The sequence below is a fragment of the Serinus canaria genome, chromosome 3, assembly GCF_022539315.1.
Source record: "Serinus canaria isolate serCan28SL12 chromosome 3, serCan2020, whole genome shotgun sequence".
Classification (NCBI taxonomy): Eukaryota; Metazoa; Chordata; class Aves; order Passeriformes; family Fringillidae; genus Serinus; species Serinus canaria.
Genome location: NC_066316.1, coordinates 98565034 through 98584189, shown reverse-complemented (window position 1 = coordinate 98584189; position 19156 = coordinate 98565034). Strand labels below are relative to the sequence as shown.

The 19156-nt window shown below is 45.3% G+C and overlaps 1 protein-coding gene across 3 annotated transcripts in view; it reads right to left on the bottom strand.

Moving 5' to 3' along the window:
- Positions 1-15876: 15876 nt before the first annotated feature.
- Positions 15877-19156, bottom strand: part of HPCAL1 (hippocalcin like 1) — a 64931-nt gene continuing 61651 nt past the window's right edge. For all 3 annotated transcript variants that reach the window (XM_030236141.2, XM_030236144.2, XM_018920755.3), the window contains one exon: positions 15877-17078. In XM_030236141.2, the coding sequence (XP_030092001.1) occupies positions 16981-17078 (98 nt within the window). In that variant the 3' untranslated portion in view covers positions 15877-16980. The remainder of the gene's footprint in view (positions 17079-19156) is intronic.

The following is a 19156-nucleotide window of genomic DNA, read 5'->3' as shown; positions in this document are numbered from 1 at the left end:
TTTAGTTTGACCTCCCCTTGATGACCTTTTGGGTCATTAGAGCCTTTGCTCTGTTTTGCTGTGTTTATTAATCAAATCCAGTTGTTCTAACTGCACATCTTAATTATTCCTCCCCGGGGCAGGCTTGTCTGATACAGGAGGAAGGGAGGAGCTGAGTGCCAGAAAAATTGAGATCAGCTGCATCTGTCTGATGTAATTAGCTCAACAAATATTAAAGTTGGAGCCAAGAATAGCCTATGCCTTTCAGCTTGCTCCTTGCTAGCCTTGCTCTGTGTGGTGCTCTGTCTGTGTCACTGTGGGCTTTGCTAGCACATTAGCAGGAACTGTGGTATCCCTGCTCCAAATGTCCCTGGTGCTCACTCCACTCGCTGGCACCAGTAATGGCTATGTAGATTCTCTTGGGATCACACAAGTAAACAAAAGTAATATCTGAGGAAAATACCAAGACATCTGCCTGAGATGGCTTCTCATCTCTCCATTTCTCTTGTATATAGTGAAGATACTTGAGATCTAACTTAAGGTGTAGCTGAGACCTTATGTTTAGTCCCCATGTAGCCATACATGTCCTGTATTGGAGTTCAGCTGACATTCTTTGGTGCAGAGGTAGTTTCATATACCAAAAAAATCTGAGAAGCACTCATCTTCTGGAATTACATCAGATGGAAAATCAAAGATGGAAATGTTTTAGGAGAGACTGGAGAATACTAACACAGAGTGAGAGGAGGTAAGGGACACAAGGGGAAGTTGCTGATGGCAGTGTACCACGGGGCAGAGATCCCTTGTCTCACTGCATGACCACTTAACTCATGTTTTACTTTTTAAGCTGCTGTCTTCTAAGCTACCACATAGGCCTTGCAGACAAAGTGTCAGTGCCACGGCAGAGTCAATTTTGTTGCCTCACTTTCACCAGCAGAGAAACCCAGAGCTGGGAGCAGCACTGAGCAGGGTCCCCATGACTCCACCTGCAGGAGCAGAAACAAACCTGTTGCTGCTGGAGGGAGCTCTTCTGCCACAGATCTCATTCCCAGAAACTACTATCCTTTAAATAAGTGTTTTATAGCTAAACACAGCATCAATTTGCAGTAAGATTTCCAGATCAAAACCAACCCTCTTCCACAAAAAAAAAAAAAAGTTAAAAAATCATTATCCACAAGTATTGCAAGAGGAGCTTAGATGAATATTATTTGACAAAAAGAAAAATATCATCGATCATGGCAGTAATAATTATTTTTCATTTTCTCTTGAAAGAAGCACTGATCAGTACCAAAAGAAGAGAGAGAGACTTTTTTTGGAGAGTGTTCCTGGTTTTGATTGGATCACCTGACTTTCTTTACAGTTTGAAGGCAGTTGGTGCCTCCATGGTCATGGACTGGTTTCAGGACCCATGATCACAAATGCTTGCAATTCAAATTTGTCTTAAGCTCATTAAAGCACTGTATTTGACCACCCTAAAAATACATGGAGAGTAGGGAGCATATATTGGAGCTGGGACTTAGGTCTTGGCAAGCTTTGCTCTTGCTCTTCAGTTGGTTTTGTAGTTCTCAGTACAGGAGGTTTTTAGAGCAACTCAACCACAGTGGTGCCACTTTTGGAAAGCTGATGATGAGCACTCAGAGGGGAACAGCCACCAAAATGTCCTTTGCAGGATGAGTCTGAGGGTGAAGGTGAGCCCTTTGGGCATGAACAACACTGGCTCCTTGAGTCCCCTCCACTTCAGCACAGAGAAGTCACAAGTGTTACAGGGAAATCACTGGCAAACAAAGGGAGCATCCCTCAAGGGAGCACACTGCAGTCTTGTGTGTCCATGCAGTCTTGCAAGTATTGCTACAGTCCAGTAAATATTAGATCCTTATTTGAATGTGTTCCTTGATGCTTATACTGCAGCAACAATTTTCCTCTATGTGTTAGTCTTTGCCTGAAGACAAAAGCATTAGCATGCTGAATCCAATCCTTCTTTTTCTCACTCGTTTTAGAGAGCTGATCCCAGTCTTACCCACAGTATTCCCACAAAAAAGAAGTGCCTTCCAGTTACAGTTTCTTCAGTTCATGCTCTCTTAAGTGCTTTGCAAAGGACTAATTGGTTCAGCCTGCTTTTGTGGTATGGAGCCAGCTGCCATGTTCCAGTCCAGAGAGCAGCCAGCAAGGCTGTGCAGCAGTTCAGGAAGGGAGAGAAAGGCACAGACACTTTCAGAACAGTGATGCAGAGACCAGTGCTCCCAGCTGGGCTGCTACCAACACCTTATCATTGCTAGGGATGAGGAGGCTCAGAGTACCTTGAGAAGTCAGCAAGCTCTGTTTCTCAGCAAGGAGCTGAGAAAGGGCAACCGTAGCAGCTCAGTACAAAGAATTCCCAAAATATTTTACAGGTATTATTTAAGCTACCTTGAGACAGCATTTCCCTACCATGTGAGAACAAGACTTGGTGGATGCATAAGCATCACCTTTTATATTTGGCTACCAAGCTCACTAGCTGGAAAAAAGAAGATACTGGCAATCTTGCAAGGCACAGGATTGCAATGCTTAGAACAAGATAACATGGATGCAGTTTTCAGTAAGAAGTGCTGCTGCCTTTACTGTGAGGGTAAGAAGAAAATAACCTATTGCATTGTTAGATTAAAAAAAAGGCCTGCTCAAGAACTCCATTTACTTGCTGTTAACTGTAGTTCATCAGTAGCAAAAGTATTTCACAGTAACAGCTCAATAAATTTTTCTCAGCAATGGTTGTCCCACTTTTCTGCAGTCAAAACATGCATTAAACAATTAAAGCATCTGACTGAAGTGAAAAGCAAAAGAAAATCCAACTTGCCAGAGACTGCTCTTTCTGGGGAGGGTGATTGCTCCTGCACCCCACCAGAATAGCTCCCAAACTCCTCACAGATCAGGTACTATGGGACTCACCTTCTTCTGTCATCTGGGTTTCATTCCCTTGAGGGTTGTTTGGGCAGCCTGCTCTGGTGGAAAGCTGTCCCTTCCAGGGTCAGGGTGTTAGTCTTTAAGGGTCCCTTCCAACCCAAGCCATTCGCTAACTCTGTGATTGAATCTATGATTATAGCTGGCCGCAAGCAAAGCAAGGAGTTGTTCCTCTGTGACCGGAGCCAAGGGAGATCCTCCGGGAGATAAGGACGTGGTGACTAATTAGTCACGGAAATGCCCACAAGATGGAGCTCACCTCAAAAAAAATACATCCAAGAAACTGTCGGTCAGAGCCAGGGAAGGAGGAGGAAAGGAGTGAAACAGAAAGCTTTCAAATGAATCCCACACTCCCGAAGTTAGAGCGCATCATGAGATGTTAGAGTGAACAAATGCAAATAAGAAAGTATGTACACGGAAAAAGCATGTACAAAGTAACAATTAAGCTATTGCCCAGGTCAAAAAAGCCCCAGCCAAAGCTCTCTTCCCATCCATTCACAGAGAGAAACAGAGGATGTGAGGGTTTTAATACACAGAAAACTTCAAAAAGAGCTGGGGTTTCTTTAATTATTTAGTAAGGCTGTTAACTCAAATGTCCTGTCAGCTTCCAGTCTCCTGCTTGGAGCCCAGTCTGAGGCTTGGATCTTTCAGCAGCTGTTTCTGTGATGTTTTTCATTCTTCTCTCCTGCTGGGGTTAATTTAAGTTTGCTGTTGCCAGAGTTTTTGGGTTTTTGATTGGTGGTTTTTTGTGGTTTTTTTTTTTTTTTTTTTTGAGTAAATTCATGGAACTGATTTATGCCGCCTTCTGAAGAGCAGCTTTACAGGATTGCAGATTTCATGTGTCAGTGGACACAAGCTGGAAACCTGGAAGTCAGGCTGGATGCAAGGAGAAACTTGCTTCATAGGGACAGCCAGGATTAGTGGGGTTGGCCAGGCTCCATCTCTGGAGGGTTTTGAGACCTGACAGATCAAGGTCTTGAGCAGCCCTGAGCTGATCTTGCAATTGATCCTGCTTGGAGCAAGAGCCTGAACTAGAGAACTCCTGAAGTCCCTTCCAACACTAGTGTGCTTGTCATCACCCTGCTCCCTAGTGGGTCTGGCAGTGCCATGGGGCAGAACTGCAGAGCAGTTCCCTCACTTCAGCAATGGGGTTTGCCAGCACTACCAGCCTTGGCTGCCTGCCTCTCTGTGGGGCTCTGCTTGGTGAGGGTTTGTGCTCCAGTGCTAAAATGGATCTAAACTGGGCAGCAGCCTCTGCAGAGAGAGTTCCCACTCCTGCCTCAAAAAAATGAAAAAGTAGCGGGGAAGACCTGGTAATGGATGTCAAACCAAAGACTCAGCATCACTGTTGGAACAAAGGGAAAAGTCTCATCCTGCTCCATGGTGTAAAGAAGATTCCTCACCCAGGAGCCCTGACCCTTATGAGGTGGCCTCCTATAGCAGTTTTCCTGTGTCCCCAGCTGAACGTGCTGATCGCTGTTTGCTCCTCCTCCTGGGAGAGCTGAGGACATTTGGAGAGAGCAAATGGCTCCAAAAGCTGAGAAGCCTTCCCAGCCTCAGGTTTAAGACACTGGTGGTGTCCTTAGGACAGCGGGAGAGCCGCTGGATCCAGTAACCATGCCAGCAGCAGGGCACGGGGCTGTCCTCCCCCCGGAGAGGTGAATGTCAGGGAGGAGGGATGCGGCGCACAGAGGCTGTGGGGAGCAGGGCCCAGCGACCCGCACTTCTGTGGCCGCTACCGCTGCACTCCTGGAAAGGGGGAAACGGAGACACCTGTAAAGATACCTTCTCTCTGTGGCTCAGAAGAGGAAAGCTGCAGCAAAGCAGTAGCGTGGGCAGAACGCAGCCGAAGAAGGCGGCGTGTGTGAGGGCTGAGCGGCACCGTGGCTAGATGGCAGCAGCGGCCCGCGCTAGGGCCTCGCTCCCCTGCGCCCCGCCGCAGCCATCCCCACACTGCGGCCCGGCTGCTGCCGCCTGCCCCTCAGCCGTACGAGGCCTTCAGCTCCGGGACCTTCCCAAGGCTGCGGTTACTGCCGGCACACCACATTTCTGGGAGAAGAGAGGAAATTTCTTTATTATCAGCCAATAAATTGACTGGCACTCAGGCAAACTGAGAGGGAAGCAGAGCTTGCAGGGGAAACATAAGTCCTTAAACCTTTGGCTTTTGAGCTCGGGGAAAGATTGTGGAGAGGGAAGAGGTCAGAGCAGAGAGGCCCAGTACTCCTGCCCAGGGTGCATCCCTCGAGGTGGGTTGCCAGCAGCTCCCAGTGTTTTTCTGCCACCAAGTCCAGGGGTTTGTGGGACTCAGCAGAGACTCCCTGAAGTGTCTGCAGCCGATGAAAGATTAGGGCAGGCTGGAAGAGTGAGGGTTCCCTGAAAACCTCTGCAGCAGATGAGTCCAGCCTTGCCCAGCTCCCTGCACTCCTGACCAGACAAGCATCCCATGGCTCAAGGAAGGCTGGAGACAGGTATCTTACAGTGCCTATTGTATGCATGGAGGTCACCCCTTACCCAGGGCTGGACAGCTTAATCTGGGTGTGCCCTTTGATGCACCCCAAGACATGCTCTGGCAGAGGCCCTGAGTTTTTCCCACTGCTGTTGTCTCTGCAGAAAACCATCCTGCTTGGGCAGAGGATACCAGTGGGACTGCAGCAAAGCAGAGCACATTTCTGCTGACCTGGCTTATTGATATTGTCCCCAGTAATGCATAGGGACCCTCTGCAAGCATCCTCTGCCATCCTGCCAGCTCCTCTCTTCTTCCTGAGAGTCTGTGCACCAGCAGAAAGGAAGAAAAGAAAGAAAAAGTGAAAAGGAGGAAAAAATGCTAGCCTGATCATTATTTATTACTATGAGTGTAAAGTGCTGAATTGATGATATCTAATGAGTTTTTTTCTGTCCTGAGCAATACCACACAATAAAGTACAATTTATCTTTGGGGGGGATGGATGCAGCTGAGCCGGTACCAGACTTAGGACAAAAGAGCATTGACGTCACCCTCAGGAGTCCAGCTGCAGATGTTTGACATTGTCTCCAGTCTCAGGCCAAAGGTACAAGCCTGGTACACAAATTACCAAGGCAGATTCTCTGGCCTGCATTAGCTGTGGGGTCAAGAGGGGCTGATCAAAATGTTTTCTGCCTGCATTAGGCAGCTGGGAAGCCTCTTGCCACTGCTCTGCACAGGTACAGCTGACACTGTATGTGATTTAGCCAGGTACCAGCTGCCATGTAGAGAGTTTAAATTGTCAAGCAAAGAGCAAAAGGCACAGAAACATGGGCATGCAGGCTGCACAGGGGGGACATGCTGTGCCAGAGCAGGGGTTGCAGGTCCTAAAGGCCAGTGTAACCCCATATGATGAGTGCAATGCCCAGGGAACCATTTTATCCAGGTCAGTAACATCCTAAACTGTAAGGCTCTCCAAAAGCTTCTTTGTCTTGTAAGGTGAGCACTGAGTACTCAGTCTACCCAAAGTAATCCCAATACCATTTAAATTTTGAATTTAAAGTGTATGAATGGTTAGAACTACTGTTTTTTAGAGACCTTTTTTTCTTTTAGTTTATATTAGATAACTTAGCTTTAGTTAATGGGTAGTAACTTTGCTGCCTCAGAATCAATATGGAGAACTTCTGCAATGTTTTGCTAATCTCTAATGATCCTAAACAATCTTGTATCACCAGTAAACTTCTTTATATCTATCTATCTATCTATCTATCTATCTATCTATCTATCTATCTATCTATCTATCTATCTATCCATCCCTCCCTTTTCAGACCATTTAAGAATGTGTTACCTCTTCATTCCTGTAGAGATCACAGATTTATGAGGCACAGCTTCTATTTGTACGAGCTCATTCTATCTCTTCCCTTTATACAACACATTTATCTAGCATCTGCAATGTTTGTACTTTGCTATAGTTTCTACTGATTTTTTTCTGGTCCAGATATGAGGCTTACTGATTTGGAGCTCCTTAGACCGTTCCCTGGAGTGACTAAAAGAAACCCCAGCTAATAATTTGGTATCATGTCTGCTGGAGGCTGAGTTTAGGAAGAGGTTACACTCTCATCCTTCTGTTCTTTGGGTGAACTCAGGTGGCTACCACCTGATCCAAGCAATTTCTTTCTGTTCATTTTAGCAGGCTGTTGGAAAGCTTTTCATGTGGCATTTCAGGTGACTGCAGCTCCTGAGCCTCGGTCGCCGTCACCCATAGCAGTGGTTGTAACTTTGCTTAAGGGAAAGTAATTAAATAGCTTGGCTTCTCACCATCATGCTGGTGGCATAAAGAGTAAAATATCACTATTCTGGGATGTTACTGATGATGATTGTTACTTAAAGATACATGGATAAAGTTAAAAACCTGCCTGGGTCAAATACATTCACTTCAGATCTCACCTGTGTGAAACACCAGCTTACCCAGGTACTCACGGAGCAACTTCATCCTTTCTTCCAGGACACAACAGAGCATGTCTATGGGCTCCAACTCCTTGTAAGTCACTAATTAGTCATCCAAGATGGCCAGCCAGCCTGGTAAGGCTGTGGTCAATTCTCTGAAATACCAATAATCCTCTTAATCCCATGGGGAGAGCAAGTGAACATTGAGCTTTGTTTCCAGAGGCAAGCCTACCACGCCAACCCCTGAAGCTGGGTCTTAACACCTCCCCAACATCACTTTTTGTCATATTAAAAATAATTTTCCCCTATTTTTAAGGAAAAGGCATGACCTGGAAGAAAGCAAGAGGGTAAATCTTGTTGCTGTTTAACGATTCAGGTGGCTACATACCATCAGTGGGATAGAGTCCCTCACCTTTCAGGGCTTGATTAAGCACTGACTTTCAGGGTGTGCTGGGCCACCCAGAAAAATCTACCCACTGTGGCAATGAGTTTCTGGTGCAGGTGAAGAGAGGACACAGGCAGGGATGACTACAGTGCTCCAGTAGCACCCCCCTACAGCGCTCAGAAACCCTTTCCTTCTGCATCATTGTCATGCACAACATGAGAATGTGCATTTTTCCTGCTTGTGCCCTTTTCCTTCGTACACCCACAGCAGAGAAACCAACTGATCCAAACTTGGCAGCCACTTCTCAAAAACCTACTCCAAATTGAACCCATTTCCTAGAAGCAGGTTTCTCTTATTTAAGCTGCTAATTTGTCCTTATTGCCACAAGGTGAGCAAATGACTAGTGATTGAAGGGTGATTTAAATCACATTACTGAGGAAGGAATCAACTTCAGCAGTCTATCTTCAGAAAGAGCCTTTAAGACAGAGCTGTGGTACTGATGGAGATGACAATTTTGAAGTGACTCAGACTTCAGGACAGAGGTGGGAATTGCTCATTCTAGGGAAGAACAAGGCAACCCCAGAGGCAGGACATTTAGCCTTATCCTTAGGAAAGTGCTTGTGAGCATAAAGCAGTGCAGCAAGGAACCACACTGTCAGTGCCATCAGCTTTGTGAGCTGCTGGTGGCATCAGCTGATGGACATTTTCAAGAAAGTCCCCTTGCTGCCAGTGTCTGCTGCCTGCCCACAAGTTCAGCTGTGAGGTGGCTTGCTGGCATTTGTGGGACACCCAAAGCAAGCAAGCATGGGCCACTGGGGGAGGTACCATCAATTGGTGCTGTCTCAAGCATAAAAAGGAAGTTTAAAAACACATGCCACATAAGAGCACTGAAACTTGTTGCTGGGTGGAAGGAACCTAACAAAGGCAGCTGGCACTGAAGAAAATAAAATTAGAAAAAGGAACAGCACAAACCTTGCTTGTTGATGGTAGAATCACAGAATATGCTGAGCTGGAAGCAATCCACAAGGATCCTCAAGTCCAGCTCCCAGCCTTGCACAGGACCATTCCCAAGTCTCACACCATGTGTTCAGCAGCGTTGTCCAAACACTTCTTGGACTCTGGCAGGCTTGGTGCTGTGAGCTTTGTTTTGAGAATCAGCTACCAGAATATGGAAATTCATCAAAATTGTCCTTCACAGTCCTCTTTGTCCTTTTCCTTGTATTCTAGGTGATGCCAAATTCCACCAAAAAATGCAGGGGAGTGCAAAGCACAAGTGCCTTGGAGTAACTTTGCCAGACAATTGCTAGATCAGAGAAGAAAAAGAAAAGACTTGGGTCCTTTCCACTGCCTTGGTTGCCAGACCATCCTATGCATGGTTGTGCAGTGCTTGAAAGGAATGAAACATCCCTGCCCAGCAGAATGTGTGCCATGCTGCTGGGCAGGGATGTTTTATACCTTTCAAACATCCTGCTTGGTGTGGATGCTGTGAACTGTGCAGAGAACATGAACATAGGGGGCTGCAAAGTCACCCAAAATAGAAAGTGGGGTTTCAAGCAAGTTGCTTTGCTATGAAAGGAAAAAAAATTAAACTCCTGGCTCCTTTTTTGTGTTTCCATAACAACTGAGGTGTCCCTGGCCTCTGCTGTGTGGACAGCATCATGTGGTGGGCACAGGAGGGGCCACATGGAGATGCAGCCAGAGTGGCCAGCATCTCCCTCACAGGCACTCCAGGAAAGCATCACACTCAAAGGAAAAGGGGTTTTTTTGTTTGTTTTTTTCACAGTTTCTAGCAGCAGTGCTGGCAGTTATTAAAGGTCTAAGCAGACTTGGAGTTGTTGAGTTTCCTCAAAAGAATAGTCCTGAAGGTTTCACCAATGTTGCCCATGATGCCTTCATCCCAAAGACATTGGGATCCTCATGGGACAGCTGGAGTCCCACAGGGGGCTGCTTGAGGAGCCCTGCTATACGCTGTAGCTGTCAGCAGGTCCCACAGGGGACTTGTGGTGACATGCCTGAAGCACCAGCAGCTCAAAGAAAAGTGGATGTGGAATTCCCTGCCAAGTAATTCAGAAGGGTTCAACAGCTACTTTTAAAGCTGACTTAAGCCATTCCTGCTTAAAAGTGAAGCTCTTCTTTTACACACAGTTATCTTTAGCCCCCAGGGCTGCCCAGGTAGGGCACAGCAAGGCTATGAAAGCCAGTTTCCCCAAAGATCACATTTCTCCAGAGTGGTTAGGCTGTCTGCCAGCAGTGGGACCCCCAGGCCTCACTGCACACATGGAGGATGGTGCAGTGTGGGGTAAACCCCGGCACTGGAAACCCATTTCAAGCACCAGCACTGTCCACAGTGTGCAGGCAGCTCTGCTCCTCGGTGTCACCACACACACGCAATGGCACTGCCTGTGTCCTTTAGCAGGCATCAAACCGGCTTGTTGTGAGCCTCACATGTATTAATAGTTCATAAGGAAAGCAGCAAAGGAATAACCATGGCTGTGCAACACTAACATCTAAATTAGCTGAGTTTATTTTATTTTCTCCAAGGAAAGTGTCTGTAATGTTTGTGTTTTGTTCCTGATCATTAATGGTGTATTAAGGCACAGTCCGTGCACCCATCTTGTCCCTGAGGAACCAGCTGCCAGCACTGCGCCTGCTCCCCATGCATCCACTAGGCAGTGGAATTTGCCCTGAAAAGGGTCCAGGAAAATATTAAAGAAAAAAAATAAAGAGGAAAACCACATGTGTTCAGTCATTGCTGCAGCCCCAGGAGTGGGGTGTTTGTTCACACCAGCTGGGTCTGCTGGGAGGAGGGGTCTCTTCTCCCACCCCCATTTTGTGACTGAACCTTTGCACCAGAGTGGGGAGGCTGAAGTTCCCACACAGCAACCCAGAGGCAGCTGGAAATGGGAAGCCTGCTGCTCTTACAAGCTGCACCAAATGAAGGCTCAGTGTCCCCAAGAGGATGATGCTCCCAGCTCCATGCTGTGATGCTCAGCACATGACATTTCCCCAGATTGCTCCCAAAAGAATTTAAAATCCATTCACAAAGACATCTTGCTCCGAACAACCCAAATGAAAGACAAATTCCAGCTTCAGGCAGAAGATTATCTGTACCAGCTCTGTTTCAACCTTACTCAATTCTGTTTCTCCATAAGAGGGGATGGGCCAATATCCTAGTGAGTTAGCTGGCACTCTCCTCTGAGCTGGGCATCTCAGTGTTTCTTCAAACAAGCCTGATTTCTCTTATTGCTCATTATTCATGTTTGGTTTAAGATCTGGCAAGGAACACCCCAGCCCTACTCTGCAGATCTCCAGCACAGTCTCATGGCTATGTGTAGAAAGTGTGGGATGGGCTGTCCCTGCAGCCACCACCACGGTGAAGATGCAGTAAGAAAATTCAAAGATGTTGTAGAACAGTTATTAGAAGCAGGAACAAGGGTCCTACAGAGCTGAAAAGGAGAGGCTGCCTGTCAGATACCTCCTTTGGAGCTCATGACCACTGGTGCAGGCTCAGCACAGTACTGACATGGGCTGGGTTACAACCCAAACCCCACATGGAAGGAACAAGGTGTTTCTCCTTGCATGTACCCAAAATGGAGACACCAGGGGGGAATAGTTTGCATCTTCTTGTTCAAACGAGTCAAGGAAGGATTAGAGGTGTTTTAATACATGGCTGCTCTTGTGAGTGAGAAAAGACTGCAGCAGAACCACACACAGCCACAGCACAGAATTATGCAATCATTTAGGCTGGAAAAGACCTGTAAGGTCATAGAGTCCGCCACTAAACCATGCCACATCTACACATCTTTTGCATACCTCCAGGGATGATGACTCAATCGCTTCCCTGGGCAGCCTGTTCCAATGCTTGATTACCTTTTCAGTGGAGAAATTTTTCCTTCTATTCCTAAGCCTCCCCTGGTGCAACTTGAGGCCATTTCCTCTCATCCTGTAACTTGTTAGTCATCCCCACCTGGCTACAACCTCCTCTCAGGTAGTTGTAGGCAGCAATAAGGTCTTCTCTCAGGCTACTTTTCTCCACATGTTGCGGATGAAAATCTAGGTTCAATCCTGTCTCAATGTATATATACCCACATTAGTCTTTAAGGATAGTACTTACCTGGAAACTAAAAAGCAAAATGCAAATAGTGACTGGAAGGTTGTCTGTGTCCTGACCTGGGAAAATCAATGAAAGTTTATGTTGTGGGTGACTTTGACATGATGGGCCCTTAGGCAGGACTTGTCCCTGCTCCTGTTCTCTGATGCAGAGAACCCATCCCCAGTGATGGGAAAGAGAAGGTACAGCCAAGTGCTAGAGAAAAATGGGCTCCCTTGCTTACACCTCATTTCCTGCAGAATGGCCTGGGTGACACTGCAGAGGCAAATTTCACCCAGCATGTAATTTGTCATATTTGCTGTAATATATCTGTGACCATCTTGGATTTTAGAGTGTGACCCACCTTCTGCACTAAGTTCCCTTCTGCTTCATGGAACAGTTTATTCAAAGGAAAAAAATGTTAAGGAACCTGCCAAAGTCTCGGGCAAAGGATTTGCATTGTTTTGGAAGGGTAAAAAAATTGCTGGGGTGGGTGCCCTGGAAGCACAGCTGTGAAGTGGCAGTGGTCAGAGGTTTAGTGACACAGCTCCCAGTGCCAGGTACAGGGTAGAGAAGACACTAAAGATGTGTTCAAAGCTACAGTCCACAGGCAGGGAGGGCTTGAGGGAGCTGATCATGACCTACCCAGGCCCCAGCAACACCAAACACCAAGGTGTGGGAATGTGTATAGAGAGGAGCAAGTAGGGGATCCTTCTTTTCACCTTCATGTGAGAGATAATTCCCTCTAGTGACAGCCCAATCAATTCAGATTTTGTTTGTGATAAATTGTTCCTCCATCACGAAGAGCCAGCTAGCTCTTAAAATAACCCACCCAGCTGGTGGTGGTGACCTTGCCCATCTGTCCCCAAAGACACCAGGCTGCTGCCATGACAGTTCCTTGCCTCCTTCTGGCAGTGGTTTCTGACTCGTGTGACATGGCTGAAAGCCTGGGATTAACCTGACCCTCTGGTGATGCACTGGTTGCCCTTTAGCCACTGTGAACATGAGAGTGTTCAGAAGTGTGTCTGCATCCAAACCACCACACTGGATAAGTGTAGGCAACAGGTAAGGTCTGCTTGCAGGCACATTGCTCGCAGTGATGCAGGCATGTCTCCAAAGCTCCTACACAGAGATGCTCTGCCCTCCTCTCCCACCCTTTTCCTTTTCAATAAAGCATCTCTCCTCCCAAAAGAGGTAACAGCAATTATCAGGTTCATCAGCACTGTATCTGCCATGGTGCAGCACAGGAAGTTTAAATGCCAGTCTGCCCACTGGACCATTAAAGTCGATGGCTGTTCCTAACCTTTAAATATGAATAGAGCCCTGCATAATGGATTGAGGACTATCCATGGAGACCATCTGCCCCATGCTTGCAGAAATGTTCACGTTGTTCTTCACAGGAGTTTATTACTCAGAGGCTAATGCTAAAAATACATTGCAAAGGACCCGATTTATAAACAAAGGGCCAATTCAAACTTGGCAAGGGAGACACCCAAAACTGAACCCAAGCACCTCTGCCAACCACGCTGGAGTTAGGCTGCAACCAGACAGACTTTATCTGAAAGACAATGACATAATTCTGAATTAGTTTAACAAGACCTGCAATTCATACAGAAAAGCCTGAATTTATGTAGTAATTAGCCAGAGCTTTCAGTGTTCAATATCTCCATGGCGAGAAAATAATCACATAGGTTATTAAAGTGAGGTAAAAATGGACACAATTATGAGATTTTTTTGTACTAAACTACTTTTGCTAAGTTTGACTCCATTTTTGATTAAAAATACCATTCACAAAAACACTTAAACCACTTTACAAGTTGAAGTTTCCTATTAATCACTTGGACTTGATTTCCGAAATGATTAACACCTCTGCACAACAGTCTCTCTATGAAAGACATTCCTGGGAGCCCAATAAGCAGGAAAGCTCTCTTATCTTTTCATTGATTTCTCAGCTGGTTTTGAACTTTGCCTGTATTAACATGCAAATGGCATCCTGGAGGAGGAGCCTGGAAATTGTTCTGAGTCCTTGTTACCAGCCAGGAAAACAGAAACATCCTCTGAGGATATGCTCAAGCACAGCCAAGATGATCAAAGTCACCCAGTGACTGTGAATGCACCTCAGCCCATGAAGCAGGTCTGATTTTAAGAGAGCTGCTTGGCAGCAGCAGATAAAGCCCTTTCCAGTACTTAGCTGGCCTTTTAATCAAAAGGTTCCCCATATCAGAAGCCACTTTTGAAAAGTTCAGCCTAGTTGGGCTTCAGAGCATCTCTCATTTTCCCTGGGATGCCATGCATGACCACCTTTCCTGGGCATCTTCCTTCACTTCTTCCTAGAAGGCAAGCTGGGAGCACCTTGCTCACATCATTTGTGCCAGTCCCAGTCTGAAATGAAATCATCTTGCCCTGAAAAGAAGAAACTCCTTAAAAGCTATGAAAACAGCGAGAGATAACCGGAAAAAACCCCAAATCTGGGATTGGAAAGTTTAAAGAGGCAAAGGGAAAGACAGAAGAAATTTGGTCTGATGAAGCAGGACACAATCCCAGTGTCTGCACAGGGCTGTGCAGGGGCTTGTCAGACTGTGGCGGGCAGCAAACTCCATCATGGATACCTTGGCACATTTCAGAGAAAAAAATTGTATCAAAGAAATGGGAACTTTCTAACCTCTAAAATTTAGGTTCTTTCACTTTCTTTGTGCAAAAACAAGGTAAGCTTATTTATCAAAATAAGCTTCTGTAAGGAGATTTTTTTTCTTCGTAGGGAAAAAGTTTGGGCTTTATTAAACAGCTACTTAAACTTGCTATTCACTACAGTCAGCAAAGGAAACCAGAAGTAGTGAGATGCCAGGAAAAGGCAGTAAAATTTCCACCTAAAGAAGCAAATGGAAATGAGCTGCTGCATTTATGAATGCTGCAGTGAAACAATTTTTAAATCTTTGTTACCCAAGATATCATGCAATGCTTGACTGATTATGCCTGACTCATTTTAAGAATGCAGAAACAAGATTCAAATGTTGTGGTCCACCTCAGATGTACCATCCCAGGACAAGGTCAATGACATTTTTTCACACTCTCAGAATAATACAGGAATGACAAAGCCCATGGTGGCCAGCTCACATCTAAATAGCTGCTTTTGGACCCAACCCATGCAAGAAGAGTCATTAGTGTAAGAACATCTGCAGCATATCTAACACTCCAGCATCTCCAGGCAGACAGACTGACAGCTTGAACACAAGGCTGGAAACAGACTATCAGCTGCTGTGGAATTCCATTTTTTTCAATAGTTGGGCTTTTTTGCTGTGCTCGCCCTGGAAAGCAGGCAGGCTTCTGATTAACATCCCTCTCAGGGCTGCCTCATCAGCAGGGTGTTGTGGTTGAAAGGACTGTTGGTTTAATTGCTCAAATTTGAATTTGAGGGAAAAAATGAACACGGTCTTTTGCTGGCAGCACTGACACAAGTTTGTATTGTAGACCAAGTCTGATTACATGTATTTCCACTTGGATACTGCAAACATTTCTCTCTCTTTCTTTTAATATTAAAGTATTATCACATCCTAGAAAATTCTAGTTCACCGCTACTAGAACATTCTACACAGCAAAAATCCCTTCATTACATGCTCAACATAACTTCAGGCCAAATAATTTTTTGATACTTTATTTTGCAGAGAGGGCAGGCTTATGCAGCTACTAGTAGACCTGATGAATGTGAGAAAACTGCTTCCCATGCTACCAAGGTCAAATGTTAATTCAGCAAGTACCTGGTACCTGACAAGAACTTTATTTTAAAAAGCTGTGGTCACAGTAGCCCAGCCATCAGGGCCAGCAGCTTTTCCTTCATTGCCTTGAGTTGCTCTGCATCCAGTGGAAATTGAGTCCTGACCTTCCTTCAATCTTTACCCTGGATTCAGCTGGGATGGAGATGGATCCCACAGGAACAAACACCACTGTGCTAATCCAGCCACAAAAGCCAGCTCCCAAAACCCCTATGCATTTAAAGGCAATGTGTCTCAGAAAATACTGAGAGGTGTTGTGCAGGGAGCCATCCTTGCCCTTCCCCAAATACCTGACATTAGGAACTTGGTGCATGGCTTAGATCAAGACAGGCAGTGACAAGAAAAGTAGTCTTTTATTTCAATTAATATTTCTTGGCATTAGGCAGATATTAAATAACACTGGAATGCACAAGACTATTAACATATTGACAGCAAAAGGGAGGAGGTGTAGCCAAGTTGAGAACAGCAGTGCCAGTCACGTCACCTTGGGGCACTCAAAAGCCATTTAACGCAGCAACCACCAGAAAGTAGGACTCCACTGAGAAATACAAAATGAGGATGAACTCCTTCCAGGTCTTTTGTTAATACAGTAATACCAGAATGACTGACAGTAAAAATGAACAAATATTTGCATTCAGGAATTAAACAGAGTGAAATATCCACAAACTGCTAGTCATGCATTTCTTTTGGAACAGCAATTTGCTAATGCATAAATATCACAAAAAAACAATCTCCAAGATTTGAATAAATCACAGACGACTAGAAGAAACAAAGCTTGAATTCTATTTTATGCCTTAAATAGATGACCTAAATATTTAAAATTTTACTTCACCATATATATATAATTTATATATATATTAAAAGAAAGTAAAGACCATTAGATAAGTGCAAGCAATTTTCCTCAAAAAGAAAATTGGAACCATGCCCAGGAAAGCTGCTTTTTTTTTTCTTTTTTCTTTTTTTTTTTTCAACTTTCTACTCCATTCAGTCCACTTTTTTTTTCTTTTTTTTTCCCAACATAGTAATTTCTGAAGCAAAATAAATTATCTACCATCTGCTATTTTGGGTAAAAGTCCTACCTAGCATCTTCTTGGGAACTATGGGAACATCACCTTTCTCACAGACTAAGTGAAGTGGTATCTCACCAGCCACTGAACTCTCTCGTAGCTGCATGTAAACAAACCTTTCGATTAATGTTTCAAATGTGCAGAGTGAATGGTAACATTACAGGGAAGCAGAACCGGAGCTGCCGCAGGAGAACTGCACTGGTGTTAGTGGGGAGCGAGGGCTGGTTCGCTCGGACACACACACACACAGACACAATCTGGCAACGGGGTCTTATCCGCGAAGTGTGGAGGGATGGTTGAGAAGGCATCCGTTTGCGAGCAAAGCTTGAAGGACACAAGCCGAGGTTCTCTGAGCACACTGTCCGCTTTCATCAGAATTGACTCGCGCTACTGGGGTCGCACTGTAACAACCGCACGATGGAGGGATCGCTCTTGGCACCTTTGATGAACTCTTCCAGCGACAGTTTACCTGACAGGGAGGACAAGCAAAATGAAAATCGTTTTTTAAAAGTCAGTTGTTCCTGTCACCATTGCTGTAGCAGAGAATCCCTCCTCACCGAGGCAACGTAGCATCTATTTAATCTATCACAAAGACATTGAGGGGAATTTAGCGCAATGTACAGCAGCTAAATCCTACTCAAGCCTTTAAGCCCAAATGCATTTTTCTTCTGCAAACCAATCCAGCATAATAATTGCTATTTCTTTATTTAAAAAGACAGCCCCAAATCTAAAAACAACTGTTACAATACCATTTGTCAGCTTTTTGCTCAGAACCAGGCTATATGAATAACATGACACATGAACACAAGGTATGGTACCTGAATACATGTAAGCTTTGAAATGATGCTTTTATTACTACAACACTTGAAACTGAAATATCCCAAATATCCCCACTTTGTCCTCTTGTTTCTTGTGACGTGGGGCTGAGCAGTCATGGCTTCTCTGACACCTACAAGGTTGGACCGGGGTTTGAGCAACCTGATCTAGTTCAAGATGTCTCTGCTCATTGCAGGGGTGTTGGGCTATATGGCCTTCAAAGGCCCCTTCCAACCTAAATTATTCCATGACTGCAAGTCACTTTGTGCCCTTCTGGCTGTACAGGAACAGGATGGGTTTTGCTTTTTCTTTTTTTACAAGCAAAGCCAACCCTGGGGCACATCTACTGCTATGTGTTGCTCCTGAGCATTTCTGTTTTAAACATCTTTAATTTAGGCCAGAGGAACTGACTTGGATGGACCTTGTAACAGTCTGAGGGTCTGAAAATTGATCTCTGAAGGAGCAACCACCCCAGTGTCCCCTGGATCCAACAGTCCCATAGAATGGCATGGTACAGCAAGGAGGAAATATTCCATCTGTTCCTTCAGATTTCATGGTGGGGTGACCCAGCCCCCTTGCATGTAGTTAGCACCAATACTCCCCTGCTCCAGCACTCAGAACCATGGCAGAAATAGGACATGGCAATATTAATGAAAAATGAAATTTTCCCTATGAAAAGGAGGAGACAAGCATTTGCTGCACCCCAGACACCATGTCTAGTGATCTCCCATTTAGCTTGTGCACTCACCTACCCTACCCTCACACAATACTCCCGGGCTATCCTTACCCACCCCAAACTGCTATGCTCAAGACAGGACCCACACACAAACATCTTGCACTTGGGACCTGCCTGTTGCCACTTTTGGCCACATGCACCCAAAGAGAGAGAGGCACCAGCTCATTGTGCAGTTTGCACCAGCCCTAGGATGCTACCAGCCTGTTGTGGGGATGGAAGAGGAATGACCCTGGTGGCCAGCACCGAAAACAGGTTGAACAGGGAGGAACTCCCCTCCCAAGTAACACACCATAGGGCAAGAGGAAATGGCCTCAAGTTGCACCAAGGAAGGTTTAGATTGAATATTAGGAAAAATTTCTTCCCCAAAAGGGTTGTCAAGCATTGGAACAGACTGCCCAGGGCATTTAAAAGATGTGTCGATGTGGCACTTAGGGACATAGCTCTATGATTCCATGAATGAGCAAGCCTTCCTCTTGTAGAATTTACAGAAGCTCAAAAACCCGTGGCACACTAATTTCTGGCTTTTAAGCTAATGTTCCCAAACGAAGCATTTTTAACAAAAGCAGAGGTCTCCTAATTATCAGGATATTTATTGGTTTGCCCTTTGCCTTGTATTACTTTAAAGCAAAGCCCAAATCAAAATCAATTTGCAATGCCCAACAGTCAGATGGGGAAGAAACATTTTCAGCCACCAGACACACACATGCAGATGTTATTCCTTGGCACTGCATGGATTGCAGGGCTGATATTCTGCTGGGAAGAGGATGATTTTATTTCAGCAACAAAGTGCAACAGACGGAGGATGCATATATATGGCAGATTTTGGGATCACTACTCTGTTACAGATCTGCATGCATTGCTACTTTCCACAGACCAAAAATATTTAAATCATGTGATTTCAGGGCCTGCCACATGTCAAGCCAGGGGATAAAGTGCTAGTTTTGATGAAGTCAAAGGTAAAATACTTGAGGACTTCAGCAAGGCCAGGAATTTGC